The 13,632-nt window shown below is 40.5% G+C and overlaps 1 protein-coding gene across 3 annotated transcripts in view; it reads right to left on the reverse strand.

Annotated features, from left to right (window-relative positions):
- Positions 1-13,632, reverse strand: part of POLA1 (DNA polymerase alpha 1, catalytic subunit) — a 307,687-nt gene that overhangs the window by 101,721 nt on the left and 192,334 nt on the right. For all 3 annotated transcript variants that reach the window (XM_082718245.1, XM_082718243.1, XM_082718244.1), the window contains one exon: positions 5,762-5,878. In XM_082718245.1, the coding sequence (XP_082574371.1) occupies positions 5,762-5,878 (117 nt within the window). The remainder of the gene's footprint in view (positions 1-5,761; positions 5,879-13,632) is intronic.

The following is a 13,632-nucleotide window of genomic DNA, read 5'->3' on the forward strand; positions in this document are numbered from 1 at the left end:
TGAGGTCATACTGCATTGGCATAGGCCCCAATCCAATATGCCTGGTGAAGTTATAGGAAGAAGAGAGATGGAGCTACAGAGGGACAAGATGGCCACATGGCTATTAAGCAGAGACTGCAGTGATGCATTTATAGGCCAAAGAATGCCAAAGATTACTAGAAGCTAGAGGAGGCAAAGAATGATTCTTCCCTAGTGTTTTCAGGAGGAGAAAGAGCCAGGCTGTCCCCTGGATTTCCACGTTCTCTTTAGATTTTAGAATGGTCAAACAATACATTTCTCTTGTTTTAGGCCACCTAGCTTGTGGTACGTTGTTACAGTGGACTTAGGAAACTAAGACACTACTAATAGAGCCTTACAGAGAGACCTAAAAAAACCACATGGATCTCAGGAAATCTGGTATGCCATGGCTTAGCAGTTGCAAGTGCAAAAACATTACGCATCTTAGTAGATGGGATGTTCAAAATGAGTCAACACTGTGCATATGGATGCTAGGAAAGTTAATGTATCCCTAAGTAGACTTCATAGAAATTTACTACCTAGAAAAGTAAGCAACGACAGGTTTATTCTGCTCCAGACTAGTGCTAGCAAGAGTACGCGAAGGGCTTGCTGTTTGGGGCTCCTCACTTTACTGGGACACAAACTCTAGACTGGGATGATCATTCTGAAAGCAGAGCACTACAAAAATGGTTGAAGATCTAGGAAACTGGGCCAAGGAGGAGAAGGCTCATGAAGATAGCTACCTTCATGTATTTCAAAGGTTCTCAGAGCAGGCAGAGTTGGTGCTGAGCAAGTACTTACTGAACACAGGAAGGGATCAGCCTAGCTTTGTGTAGTACCATTCAGCTGAACTAGGGCCAACAAGTGAGCCAATGTAAGATATTAATATTGTCTTACTAACATTATATTATAAATGTAACATATTTAAGCCAAATATAAGATCTATCCAGCTAATGAAATTAATAGAATTCAAAGTATATTGAAAGAAGCAACCCAAATGTCCACGGATAGATGAACGGACAAGCAGACAGTAGTATAGCTATTTAATAGACTATTACTTCGGTCTTATAAAAGAATGAAGTACTGACAGAGGTTGTAACACAGATGAACCTCAGAAACATGCTAGGTCAAAGACACCAGACACCAAAGGTCACATATAATATGTTTCCACGTATATGAAATATCCAGAATAAGGAAATCCACAGAGATGTAAAGCAGATCAGTGGTTCCAGGGACTGGGAGAAGGGGAGGAATGAGATACAATGGCTTCAAAGGCACAGGGTTTTCCTCTGGGGTGATGAAACGTTTTGGAACCAGATAGAAGTAGTGGTCTTACAACATTTGTGAATGTACTAAGTGCCACTCCATTATTCACTTTAAAATCGTTGATTTCGTTATGTGAATTTCACCTTAATAAAAATGAAAAACTCGATTGAAAAAGAAAGCTATCGTCTGCTTCATGGTTAAGAGTTTAAATTTAACAAACTCTGCATCAACAAACAGGCACACCAAAATTACAATGGACAAGTCCAAAAGACCCTTCACGGTAAAAATCCACTAACTCCTGGACGGTAACCAGTGACTAGGTACAGATGCTTAAGACTTTCTATCACAGTTCCAAGGTTCTCTGCCTGCACAACTCATAATTACTGACCTAAGAGACCACAATTATTTTCATGCTTTCATCTTATGCAGAAATAAGACACTTTATCTCAGGTAGCCTGGCAATATTCTCACTGTCCCTAATCGACTTACCAAATCAACACTTCAGCTGCAACCATTTTGAAACTAACATACGATGACCACAAATTCAATATTACCCCTTCTTCTTCTCTGAAGAAGTCCTGTATGGTACACACATTCCATTATAAAGGATTTTCACAATTTTACAACTGAGGATCATGTGAGAAACACTAAAAGTATCCCACAGTAGAACCAGGAGTCCTTCTACTGCTTTCTTTATAAGTGGCCTTCCAGAAATTTAGCTGAATACACAGGATGAAGGCATCCACCACAGTGCTCCAGCCCAGGGAGTCACATGTAGATGCTTTATCACCTCTGTATCAAGAACAGAAGTGTTAGTGAGCAGAAGTTTAATTTAGCTCAAAATCTTAGTTCTATAGTGCAAACTATAAACAAAACAAACTAACCCTTTCGTTTTGGTGAATTACAGAACACAGAATCCCCTATCGGTTCACCTCACAGCCAGACAGATTATGGCCACTGTAAGAAGTAAAAACCAGGTCCTTGAAATAATGAGATATTAAAATATTTATTTTCTAACTTGGGAAAGTCCTGTGTCTACTTCCAGTGTGAAAAAAGGTTCTACTTATGTAGGAACGCATGTATATATTGAAGCTTGAATTCTTGCATTTATGTGCACTTCCTATGTAACAGAGAACACTCAGAGAATCTATTTTTAAATAATCAGCAATTTGAATACTGTTAAATTCCTGTGAACATGAAAAAACTTAACTGTTTTTTTCCCCCCTAAAGGTATCTGAGAAGATGGACACACCTAAAACCCTGGGAACAAAACTGTCCCAGCTTTTTAATGACTCTGGCAACAAGAGTCAGAAGAGCTAACTTTCATACCCCAAGTTAATCCTGGAAAGTACTCAAGCCAAATGCAACCAAGGACTAAATAAGGGGAGATTTATTATGTAAGGATGAGACTGGCATGATAAGAGGTAAGTGCTTTACCATTAAACTTGAACAATGTATCTAAAGCCCCCACTAGGCAAGCATTGGGAAGGTCTGATGCTTCTGTCCAAACAGGTATTTGCAAATGTCTATTCTGGCCCACAGATATCAATTTTATATAATTCATGTAATGTGAAACTACCTTTATAAATAAGGAAATGTCCTGTTCATTGGTTTGCACCAGCCCCACACTGCCTACAATGTAGTAGGTGTTCAATAAACAATTATTAAATGAAAGTAATGTATGATTGAGGCACAGCACCCTATAACTTAAGGATCATGAAAAACAGACACTTGAGAAAACCCTATAGTAATGACAATGATCCTGTCCATTCTACCACTGATTCTGGAGCTTCTCTAGAATGGTCTCTGGACAGGTGCCACTTCCATCTTACTAGGAAAGCCCAGGAACCTCATACACAGAATCAAGCAATGCCCAACTCATCACTAGCATCCAAACAGACTGCAGAAGAGTGGGTTCAGACCTACTGTCAAGGTCCCTTGACAATACAGGCAGTATCACCAGCCAGGATGCTCTGAGCCTCCAGTTACCCCAAAAGGTCATGTTCAGAGCAGCAGTGCAACCCAAGCAATATGACCCTGCACTATGAAAGCTCCTCCCTGTCAAGAGTGGCTGATAACCTTGGTAAAAGTCTGCTTAAAATGTTACCATTTTGAGGACCAGGATATGAACGGGGGAAAAGTACTTCAAAATGCCTGTGGTGGCTCACTCATTTAAAAAAAAAAAAAGGCACTAAATGACAAATGATGACCTGATTTATTGAACCACTACCGAAATCATCATCAGCATTTACTGGAGGGCTACCAATCTATTAGCTATCCAGTCTCCTTTTACTTTCTCTCACCAACAGTGGAATGGAATCATCATAAAACTCACTGACTTTCTAAGAAGTAATTCAAACTTCACTAAACTTGACTTCATGAGCTAGATGTTTAAGAAGTCTCAAAGGCAGCATCGGTTCATGAAGCCAGGTGATTCCCCTAGAGTCTACAAGTGGAGTGATGAGTCACACTAGATACTTATACTTTTGTTCTCTTCCTATACTTGCTAATCCGAGTGTTGGGATGAGACCAATTTAGTACAATACCTAATTCTCACTATGTGTTCCATATTTTTGTTAAAAAACACATAGCCACCCCACCTGGGTGGCTCAGTGGGCTAAGCCTCTGCCTTCGGCTCAGGTCATGATCTCAGGGTCCTGGGATCGAGCCCCACGTCAGGTTCTCTGCTCAGTGGGGAGCCTGCGTCCCCCTGCTCTCTCTGTCTTCCTCTCTGCCTACTTGTGATCTTTCTTTGTCAAATAAATAAATAAAATCTTTAAAAAAACTATATACTACTTAACTAATTATCAAAGATATACAAAATAAGGCAAGGACCATTTTATACTTACTAAATTAGCTAAAAATAATGATAATGTCCAAATGGTGCAAAGACAGTGGTAAAACTGGTACATGCATCAAGTACTGGCTACCATTTAAGTTGGGAAAACCCATTAAGAAAGCAATGTAGCAATATGATTCATGACCATATTGTATTTAGGAATTTTGATATGCATTGTCAAGAAGAATTTATCAAGAAATATTTCAAATAACAATAAAAAATAATATAAGCAGGAGAACAGTCATTATAATTTTCTAATAAAGAGACAGTAAAAGTAGCCTAAAATGTCCAACAAGAGAAAATATTAAATTGGTTTTGGTACTGAAAATGATGTAGCAACACAGACAGACACTTGACAAAAGATAAACATGATACAGAAGCATACTTTCATCATGACTGAAAAAATACATATGGCAGGGCACCTGGGTGCCTCAGTCGGTTAAGTTTCGCTTCTGGCTCAGGTAGTGATCTGGGGCTCCTGGGATCAAGTCCCACATATGGCTCCCTGCTCAGCAGGAAGTCGGCTTCTCCCTCTCCCTCTGCCTCTCCCCTCTGCTGGTGTGCTCTCTCTCTCTCAAATAAATACATAAAATCTTTTAAAAAATACATATGGGTATGCAAAACAACAAGAGAATACACAATGGTAGTAGCCATTTGTAGTTTAAGACTCCTCACTAAATTTTGTAAAATGACCAGTTATCTTCAAATAAGGAGCCATTAGAACTTTAAAATATTTTCCTAAAACTAGCCTGTATACCAACCCTTTTCAGTGAAAAGACCTGAAGTCAAGACTTGATAATCAACACTGCCTTAGCATTAAAAAAAAAAAGTAAATAACAGTTTCCTTATTCCTACTTTCTTCTCACCAAAATCCTTATAAATCCTCGGGCCGGACACATTTGTAAAGCAAGGCACATTACAGTCCTGTACTGGAGAGGTTGATTGCATATTATCATTTTACAGGCTCTCAGACAATCTGCAATAAGCTTGTTTAACTCTGGCTAGCCCAGACTTTGCTAGATGTACTGATCACAAAACCCTCTTTGCAAGGAAGACCTTCAAACGCTTCTCTCCTCAAGGTGTGAGGAATGCTGCTTGGGCTGATGATGCTCCAAGGGTACAACACAAGGAAAGCCAATACCAGGAAGGTGTTTCCAGACTATGTGCTCCCTACTTTGAAGTCACTAATGATAGCGGGCCTCCTCCCTCAGGTATATGTGCTCAGGTAGAGAAAAAGCTGGATATGCCATCCCTTGGAAACAATGGAATCCCACACAAACCTAATAAATCCTTCAGGGCATAGGTTTGGAAGGTTTTGTGGCCCTTACAGAAGGGGTTCTGACCTAGTCCGAGGACAAGTTTCTATAAAAGCAGTTCCTTCTGTGTAATTATGAAGTGGCAACCAAAGAAACCAGAGTAATTTCTATGAGAACTAGTCAGTTTCTCTTTTAACATTAGTCAGTAGTGTTATTCATGATGTGAAAAAATAAAGTATTTACCTTTTTGAAGTCTGAGTTAAAAAAAAAAAAATACACGTGTGTGGTAGTAGAGTGTTTCCAGAGGGCAAATATCAAATATCTACCTCTCAGAGCTAAGGGATGGGAAAATACAGACCTCCACTCCCTTCTAAACAGTTCTTTAGCATCATGTGACTATTACCTCTGGCCGAAGTGTAGCTTTCATGCAGACTTGGCAAAGAGGCCCATTTTGGGAGAACTGGAGGGGAAGGCGCCGAGTTCGATTTCGACAGGTTGGCTCCTCACAAATCAACCAGCCCTTGAGAGAAGAAAGAGAACATTTCAGTTTTATTACCACCATCAGACAAATACACACAAAAACCCCTTTTAGGGCACCTGCGCGGCTCAGTCGGTTAGGCATTTGACTCTCAGTTTTGGCTCAGGTCATGATCACAAGGTGGTGAGATCGAGCCTGTGTCAGGCACTGTATTGAGCAGGGAATCTGCTTCTCTCTCTCTCTCAAATAAACAAATAAACCTTTAAGCAAATAAAATAAAATCCCTTTCATTATCAAGATGGACTCATTTAGCTCAAACTTTCCTTAGAGATCTGAAATAGTTCCTTATCATTCTTCTCTGAAATGTCTCTTTGATCTATGCCCCGACCTTAACAGTTAGAAAACTCTTCATATTAAAAAAAAAAAATCAGGTAAGATAGTCTTCCCTTCTTAAAATAGACTCCCTGGCACGCAGACAGCAAAACCTTCCAGTAAAAGCTTATATGATTACACACGGATGGGTTTTTGGTCATTGATAAAGACCATTATCAAAGTCAAGAGTATACCATGTAGGGCGCCTGGGTGGCTCAGCTGGTTAAGCTCAGCTCATGATCCCGGGATCCTGGGATGGAGCCCCGCGTCGGGCTCCCTGCTCAGCGGGAAGTCTGCTTCTCCTTCTCTGTGTGCCCCTCCCCCCTAATTATGCATGCTCCCTAGAATAAATATATAAATCCTAAAAAAAAGAGTATACCATGTAGAAATGAATGGCTTTCCCAATAGCTGAATGACTACTAGCTAGTGACTTAACTGCTGTGCTCAGCTTCCTTCTCTGTAAAATAGGCCCAACAACAGTATTTGCAAGTTGTAATGATGCAATACGTTTAGCACACTTAGAGCTATACTCAGCATATAAGAAACACTTAAAGGAAGCAATTATTTAAAATTAAGACAGATTCTTCTACACACATAATCTGGAGGCATAAAACTGGCTGCAATGTTTTCAAGGACAATTTCAACCGACCACTTTTTTTTTTTTTTTAAGATTTTATTTATTTATTTGACAGAGAGAAATCACAAGTAGATGGAGAGGCAGGCAGAGAGAGAGAGAGGGAAGCAGGCTCCCTGCTGAGCAGAGAGCCCGATGCGGGACTCGATCCCAGGACCCTGAGATCATGACCTGAGCCCAAGGCAGCGGCTTAACCCACTGAGCCACCCAGGCACCCTCAACCGACCACTCTTTTCCCACTTCTGAAACAGTCATTGCCCACTTCTCTGGCCTTTAGACTCTCTTCTCACTTTCCTTCTTCAGTTACCCTCCCTGCTGCTCTTGTTCGAATTTTCTCATAGAGATGTGATAACAACATGCCTATTATCTTAAATCAGTGTCATGTTTGCTAGAAAACATACCTGCTCCAAAAGGGATACAAAACTGCACGAATGGGGTGGAGCAAAGCTCAGGTACTCTTCTTCAAAAAAAGATTTTACGTATGTATGTATGCATGCATGTATGTATGTATGTATGCATGCATGTATTTAGAGAGCACATGCACATGAGCATGTGGGTGGGGGGGCAGAGGGAAAGAGAGAATACTAAGTAGACTCCCTGCTGAGCATGGAGCCTGACATGGGGCTCGATCTCACAACCCTGAGATCATGACCTAAGCTGAAACCAAGAGTTGGATGCCTAACGAATTGAGCCACCCAGGCACCCCAAAGCTCAGGTGTTCTTCTGAAGGCACCAGAGTTTATGGGTTTAGTGCTGCATGTATTAGGCACAATAAGGCTAAGCAAAGTAGGCTGAAGTGCTGGGGTACAGGGTGTATTCCCTACTGCATCGTGCTCCCACCTAGGCAGCTGCAAAGAGGGACTTAGCTGTCTTTGGGTCTTGGGAGTATGTGGGGAAGCAGAACTTCTGAAATGGTCTTGAAGAGTGAATAGAAGTTTGGCAGGTGGAGAAAGCAGAAAAGACCACTTAGGCAGAGAAGGACACACGCAAAAGAATGAAAGCCAGAGAGCTATGTGAGATGTGATTAAGGAAAAAATCAATGGCGTATTTAACCCTGTTCTCTGTTTCTCAGTGGAGCAGCTCCTTGGTCTTTTCCCCCTAGCTCAGAGCAGTATATACACAAATGCTGCTTAATTACATTGGGGACCTTCATTTGCCACTTATTAACATTGCTGCATGGCTTTACTCCAAATCTGCAGGATGTCCCTACTCATTGTTGTGCTGTGTGACCTCAGTCCTCAGAATAGGCTCTTCTTGGAAGAAACTACAACCAGACTCAAGAGAAAGCACCAAAAATCAGTTCTTCCAGCTCCATTTATGGCTTTCACAGCCAGAGAACGTAGACTGTAAAAGTTTTTGACTAAAAGAAAATATAATACATTTAAAGATTATAAAATTCACCTCGTCAATACATTCACAGTGAACTTCATTCCTATCTTCAATCAATACGCTGAACTATTTTAAAAATTAAACTTTTCAGATAGAGCATCTCAAGGACTCCTTATGAAACCTTTAATATATGCCCAGAATTACATTAAATGTGTGTGCAGTAGCCAAAGAGACCCCAGAGACAGAGTTTCAGGAAATGACAAGCTAAATAAGAAAGATTCACACACACAAAGACTAAAAGTAATTCAGTAAGGTTTGGCCTTAAGAACCAAGTTGTATAGTACCAAGTATAAATGCCAAATGAGACGGAAAAGGGTTGGTGTCATGTGGCTCCTACCCAAGACAAAAAACCACCACCACAGCAGAACACAAACTAGAAGAAGCAATCAGTGGTTCTGGGTCACAGGCAACTCTGTTCCAAATCATCAGGCCTATAACTACATTTTCCTGACTCGAGGACATGATTTTTAAAAATTAATTAATTAATTAATTTGACAGAGATTACAAGTAGGTGGAGAGGCAGGCAGAGAGGAGGAGGAAGCAGGCTCCCTTCCGAGCAGAGAGCCCAACGCGGGGCTCGATCCCAGAACCCTGAGATCATGACCTGAGCCAAAGGCAGAGGCCCTAACCCACTGAGCACCCAGGCACCCTGAGGACATGATTTCAATTCACATTTTGCTATTTCAGAAACCCAGATGTATTTACAATTGATATGTACATTTAATAACGTATTTGTTTCCTTCTAAAGCACTGTTAGGTCAAGAGTGCAGTTCACAATATATGGCCCCTCAGAATTAAGGAAACCATACACTTTGGTTTAGCCTGTCCTAGGCATGGGGGATACAGAGGGAGAGAGTGGTACTGACCCCAGCAGGTATTACATTTTCAATGCAGCCTATGAATACTAACAGTGAAACTAGTTCTTTCCAGAAGTACCCATTTAGGCATATTAGTAAAGGAAACAGTAGAATTCAAGCAAACTATGTATGAGACGTGGAGAATTGGACTACTCCTTGATCGTTCCTTTGGCTTTGCTACCCTAAAGTTGCTATCTGAGGCTTTACAAACACTTTGGAATAGCTATCAGGTAAGGATGCCAACCCCAACTGTAATTCAATTCTAAACAAAAGTTTTAAAAAGCAATCAGACAAGGTGCCTGGGTGGCTCAGTGGGTTAAGCCACTGCCTTCGGCTCAGATCATGATCTCAGGGTCCTGGGATCGAGTCCCGCATCGGGCTCTCTGCTCGGCAGGGAGCCTGCTTCCTCCTCTCTCTCTCTGCCTGCCTCTCTGCCTACTTGTGATCTCTCTGTGTCAAGTAAATAAATAAAATCTGTAAAAAAAAAAAAAGGCAATCAGACAGGCAACAACCTGCATATTTTGAGACAATAATTTTTTTTAAAGGATTTTATTTATTTATTTGACAGAGAGAGAGAGAGAGAGATCACAAGTAGGTAGAAAGACAGGCGGGAGGGGTGGGAGGGTGGGGGAAGCAGGCTCCCCGCCGAGCAGAGAGCCCAATGCGGGGCTCGATCCCAGGACCCTGAGATCATGACCTGAGCCGAAGGCAGAGGCTTTAGCTTTAAATCACTGAGCCACACAGGTGCCCCGAGACAATACATTTTTAATTATTGGGATATAACCTGCAAATTAAAATTATTCTTTAATTTTTTTAAATGCACCCTTCACAAAGCTCAACTATCCTTCAGGTGCTTTGGAAACTTTGATTCCATCAATTTACTACAACTTCATGACTCACTAGCAAGCTGCCAACCAAGGAGATGCTAAATTGTCACCTCACCTGTTACTAAAGCAAACACCTAACTCTATCTCTGACAGAGTTACTAACTAAATGTCCTTTCAAATCATATAGAAAACAGATAATATAATTTGTCTAGACTTCCTACCATTTATAATTAACATTAAGGAGGTCTTTTCTTCTTTGTCACCTCTCTATTCAGTACTTATTTGGGTTTGTTTGTACTTACTATCTGTTAATCTCCCTTTACAAATGACAACAATAACTAGTGCTATTATGCATGGAAATTACACATGCTGATAACTGTGTGAAGGGAACGAAGGGCTGAAACACAGTATCAGAAGCCTGTAACTCTTGATTCCTCTTGTTTTACTTTGATAATTAAGCTTTTGGTCATGGTGTATTTTAAACAAAACTCTTCTGTGAGGGAAATACACCCTAATCATATTCAATTTATGCTTTGGTTCCATTTGATTTTGCCAAGTACACTTCAGTTAACCCTTTGTTCCCCCAACAAATATTAATGGACTAAGCCAAATCTACCTTTCAAGAAACATCTGCATTGTTAAAATTAAATATGCCAAGTCTTTAAAAATATTCCACGATGGGGCCAATCTTAGTTGCACATATAAGCACTGAATAAATCCACTCACAAAGACAAAACTAAGCTTATTTTCATTTCCCGTGTTGGGAAATAACGTATAGCCCAAAGTTGCATTGCCAATTAACAGCAAAATAAATTAATAAAGTGTAGTTCTTTGGAAGTCCAACCTATAAGAAGGGCTGGGTTTAAAAAAAAAAAAACCAAAATGCAGAACCACTCTAAGGATATGTGACATCCAAATATGTCATTTTATTATGCAACACCACATGTAAATGCCTAACTGTCACAACCAACAGGAATGAAGTCATTATATGACAGATGTCTACCTTAACCACATTTATAAGTAGAGGGTTCAAAAGAGGTGAAGCCAGCCTGGCCAAAAGCAAAATAAACCTTTACCAAAATACGCAAAGATCCATCACCTGTTAACTTTAGTTGCAGCATCACTAATTCCTTGAAATCATTGTGTACGAAATTGTGTCAAATGCTGATTGGTTCTGATTGCTAAATTATATTTCTGAGGTCTCAACTAAAATGGTTTCTGTCTGCATGTGCTAAAAAGGGATCGATTTCCACTTGTAACTGAGGCGTTCCTGGTAGGTGCACCTTAAACACAAACCTACCCACTTGTGTACTTTTGTATTTTTAGAAGGATGCATACATAGAAATCATTCAGACCTGGAAATGTGGCCTACAAAAAAATCTTTTGAATAAATGAATGAACAGAAGCAGTAAAATAATAGAGGAGCTAGTTTATAGGAAATAATAAGGGTCTAAAATTCCCAGGAGAAAGAAAAATGCACAGTTCTCATACTCTTGAATCAAATAGATGGTGGGTCCTTCTCCTCCCACTTCCAGTCGGTCACCCAAGTTGTCCACTGGCCTTGCAGTCCCACTGTCATCTACTTCACCAAAGTCCAGACCTCAGAGTTGATCTACCTTAACAGCCTCCTGCCTGGTTTGCCCAGCTCCGTTCTCTCTGTAAAGACTTGCCAAGTGTAGCTTCCCAAGGCCCCTTCACTCCCTGTGGTAAACCTTCCTTAGAGAATGCATGCTTTGGTATGGCTTTCAAATCTTTCCACCCTCATTCCATCCCCCTTTTCTCTTACACAAACTCTCTGCCCCCACTGGATTAGTTTTCTCACTGTCCTCAATACATCTTGCCTATTGCCAACTCCTTGTCTTGGCTAATGCTGTAGAATTTTTGCCTAACATGGCCATTCCTTGAGCATCATTTCCACTCCCCTCCTGTGAAACGTCCCCACTCTCCAGGGACTTCTCCCTCTAGCCCACTGCCACCAAGCATACAATGCTGTGCACTGCTCCTGAACAATCTTATTTTACCTCCCTAACTGGATGGTCAGGCCTGGGGGAGGACGATGACCACTTTGGATCTGGTAGTGCCCTCTCCAGTCGCTAGCACAAAAGTTCACACTCAATGAAGAATACAGAAACAAGGTTATAAAAAACTTCATGTAAATGTGGCTTTGCCCCCCCCCCATTTATTAAAGGGTAATTTCACTAGTTAAGTCACTAACTTTTTAACTTAACAAAAGTTAAGTCACTAACTTTTCCTCTGAGCTTCAGTTTCCTCATCTACAAAACAAGAGCTAATAACATTTACCCTAATAAGGTTGCTCAGAGCCTACAACACTGTTCATTAAATGTAAGATATTATCCCTACCCTACACACATCTGCATTACTGGGGAACATCAGTGCTCGGCTACAGGCAACAAGACACTGTTAAAGATGCACTATTCCAACCAGAAAAGAGCCTGGTCAGTTTCCCATCTGCTGTTACCCAATATGGAGAGCTATGATGATGGATAACTGGTAAGATAAGGTAAGGGTGCTTTGCAATTTGAAGGTAAAATAATAGAGCTATGTAGTCAATAGAAGCAGCCCTTCCATGTTCCTCCTGACAAAACCGTACTAGATTTGAGATTACAGATGACAGAATGGATGGTGAGGGAAAAGGAAGGGGTCTTTGCTCTATTTTGGGACTCAGAGATTTTGAAGACACAACACACCACAATAGTGCACTGACGTATGATTTAGTTTAAACTGTAATGGCTCTCCAGGAGTGCGGTGACAGCAGCACAGGGCGAGGTCTGCCAGCATTCGTGCGCTCTTACAGAGTTCACCACATCATTACTATTTTCCTGTAATGGCCATTAACTGCTCCTTTCCCCAAACGATATGCACTCTGAGCACACTAGACACTCTTTTTACCCAAAACCATTTATAAATGTTCTGGGGGTTCCCTTGCAGTCACATTTTTCTGTCATAGAATTATCCCCAGTGTAAAATGGGTCTTACAGACAGTGCACAGTATGGGCCCACAGCTGCTTTTGAAGAATGACATGTTGTGATTTGGGATTTCCAGAAATATCAAAAAACAAATTGCTTTCTGACCCACATTTGCACCCAAAACTGGGAGAAAATTTTCCTAAGATCTCCAGGGGAAGTTTTAACAGGAACATAATTTTGCTTTTAAAGTTAAATCTTCTACACTGCAGCATGCTGGCCTGTCAAAGAGTGATTATTAAGTCTCAGAGAGGTGCCAGGGTAGGAGATGAAAGAGCAAATCAGGAAATACACATATATAAACTAACTATTCACTGAAGTTAATACAAAAATATTTTTAACAAAATTATCAACCAAAAGAGAAGTGGAAAGAAAGTGCCTTGTCAGTCAATGTTAAGAATTTTAAATATTACCAAAATTGATTTTTAAAGTAAGAGATCTCTTTAAATGAACAGTCACATGTCATTTCATCCAAGTTATTTGAAACTTATTGATCTTATCATTTGTGTGAGGACCAGACTCTGCCATCAGTTTGCTGAAAGGATAATGGAGCACTCCCAAACTGTTATGATAGGTTAGATGCAAACAGTGGTCCTCATTTAAACACACAGAATAGCACCACAAGTGGACAAATTCCAACCTCAGCAATTGTATATTACATGATAAATTAGCAAGTTGTTCTGCTTTGCCTCACATCAAATCCAATACTCAGCCTTGTTATTTTAATTTGCA

The sequence above is a fragment of the Mustela nivalis genome (assembly GCF_964662115.1).
Source record: "Mustela nivalis genome assembly, chromosome: X".
NCBI lineage: Eukaryota > Metazoa > Chordata > Mammalia > Carnivora > Mustelidae > Mustela > Mustela nivalis.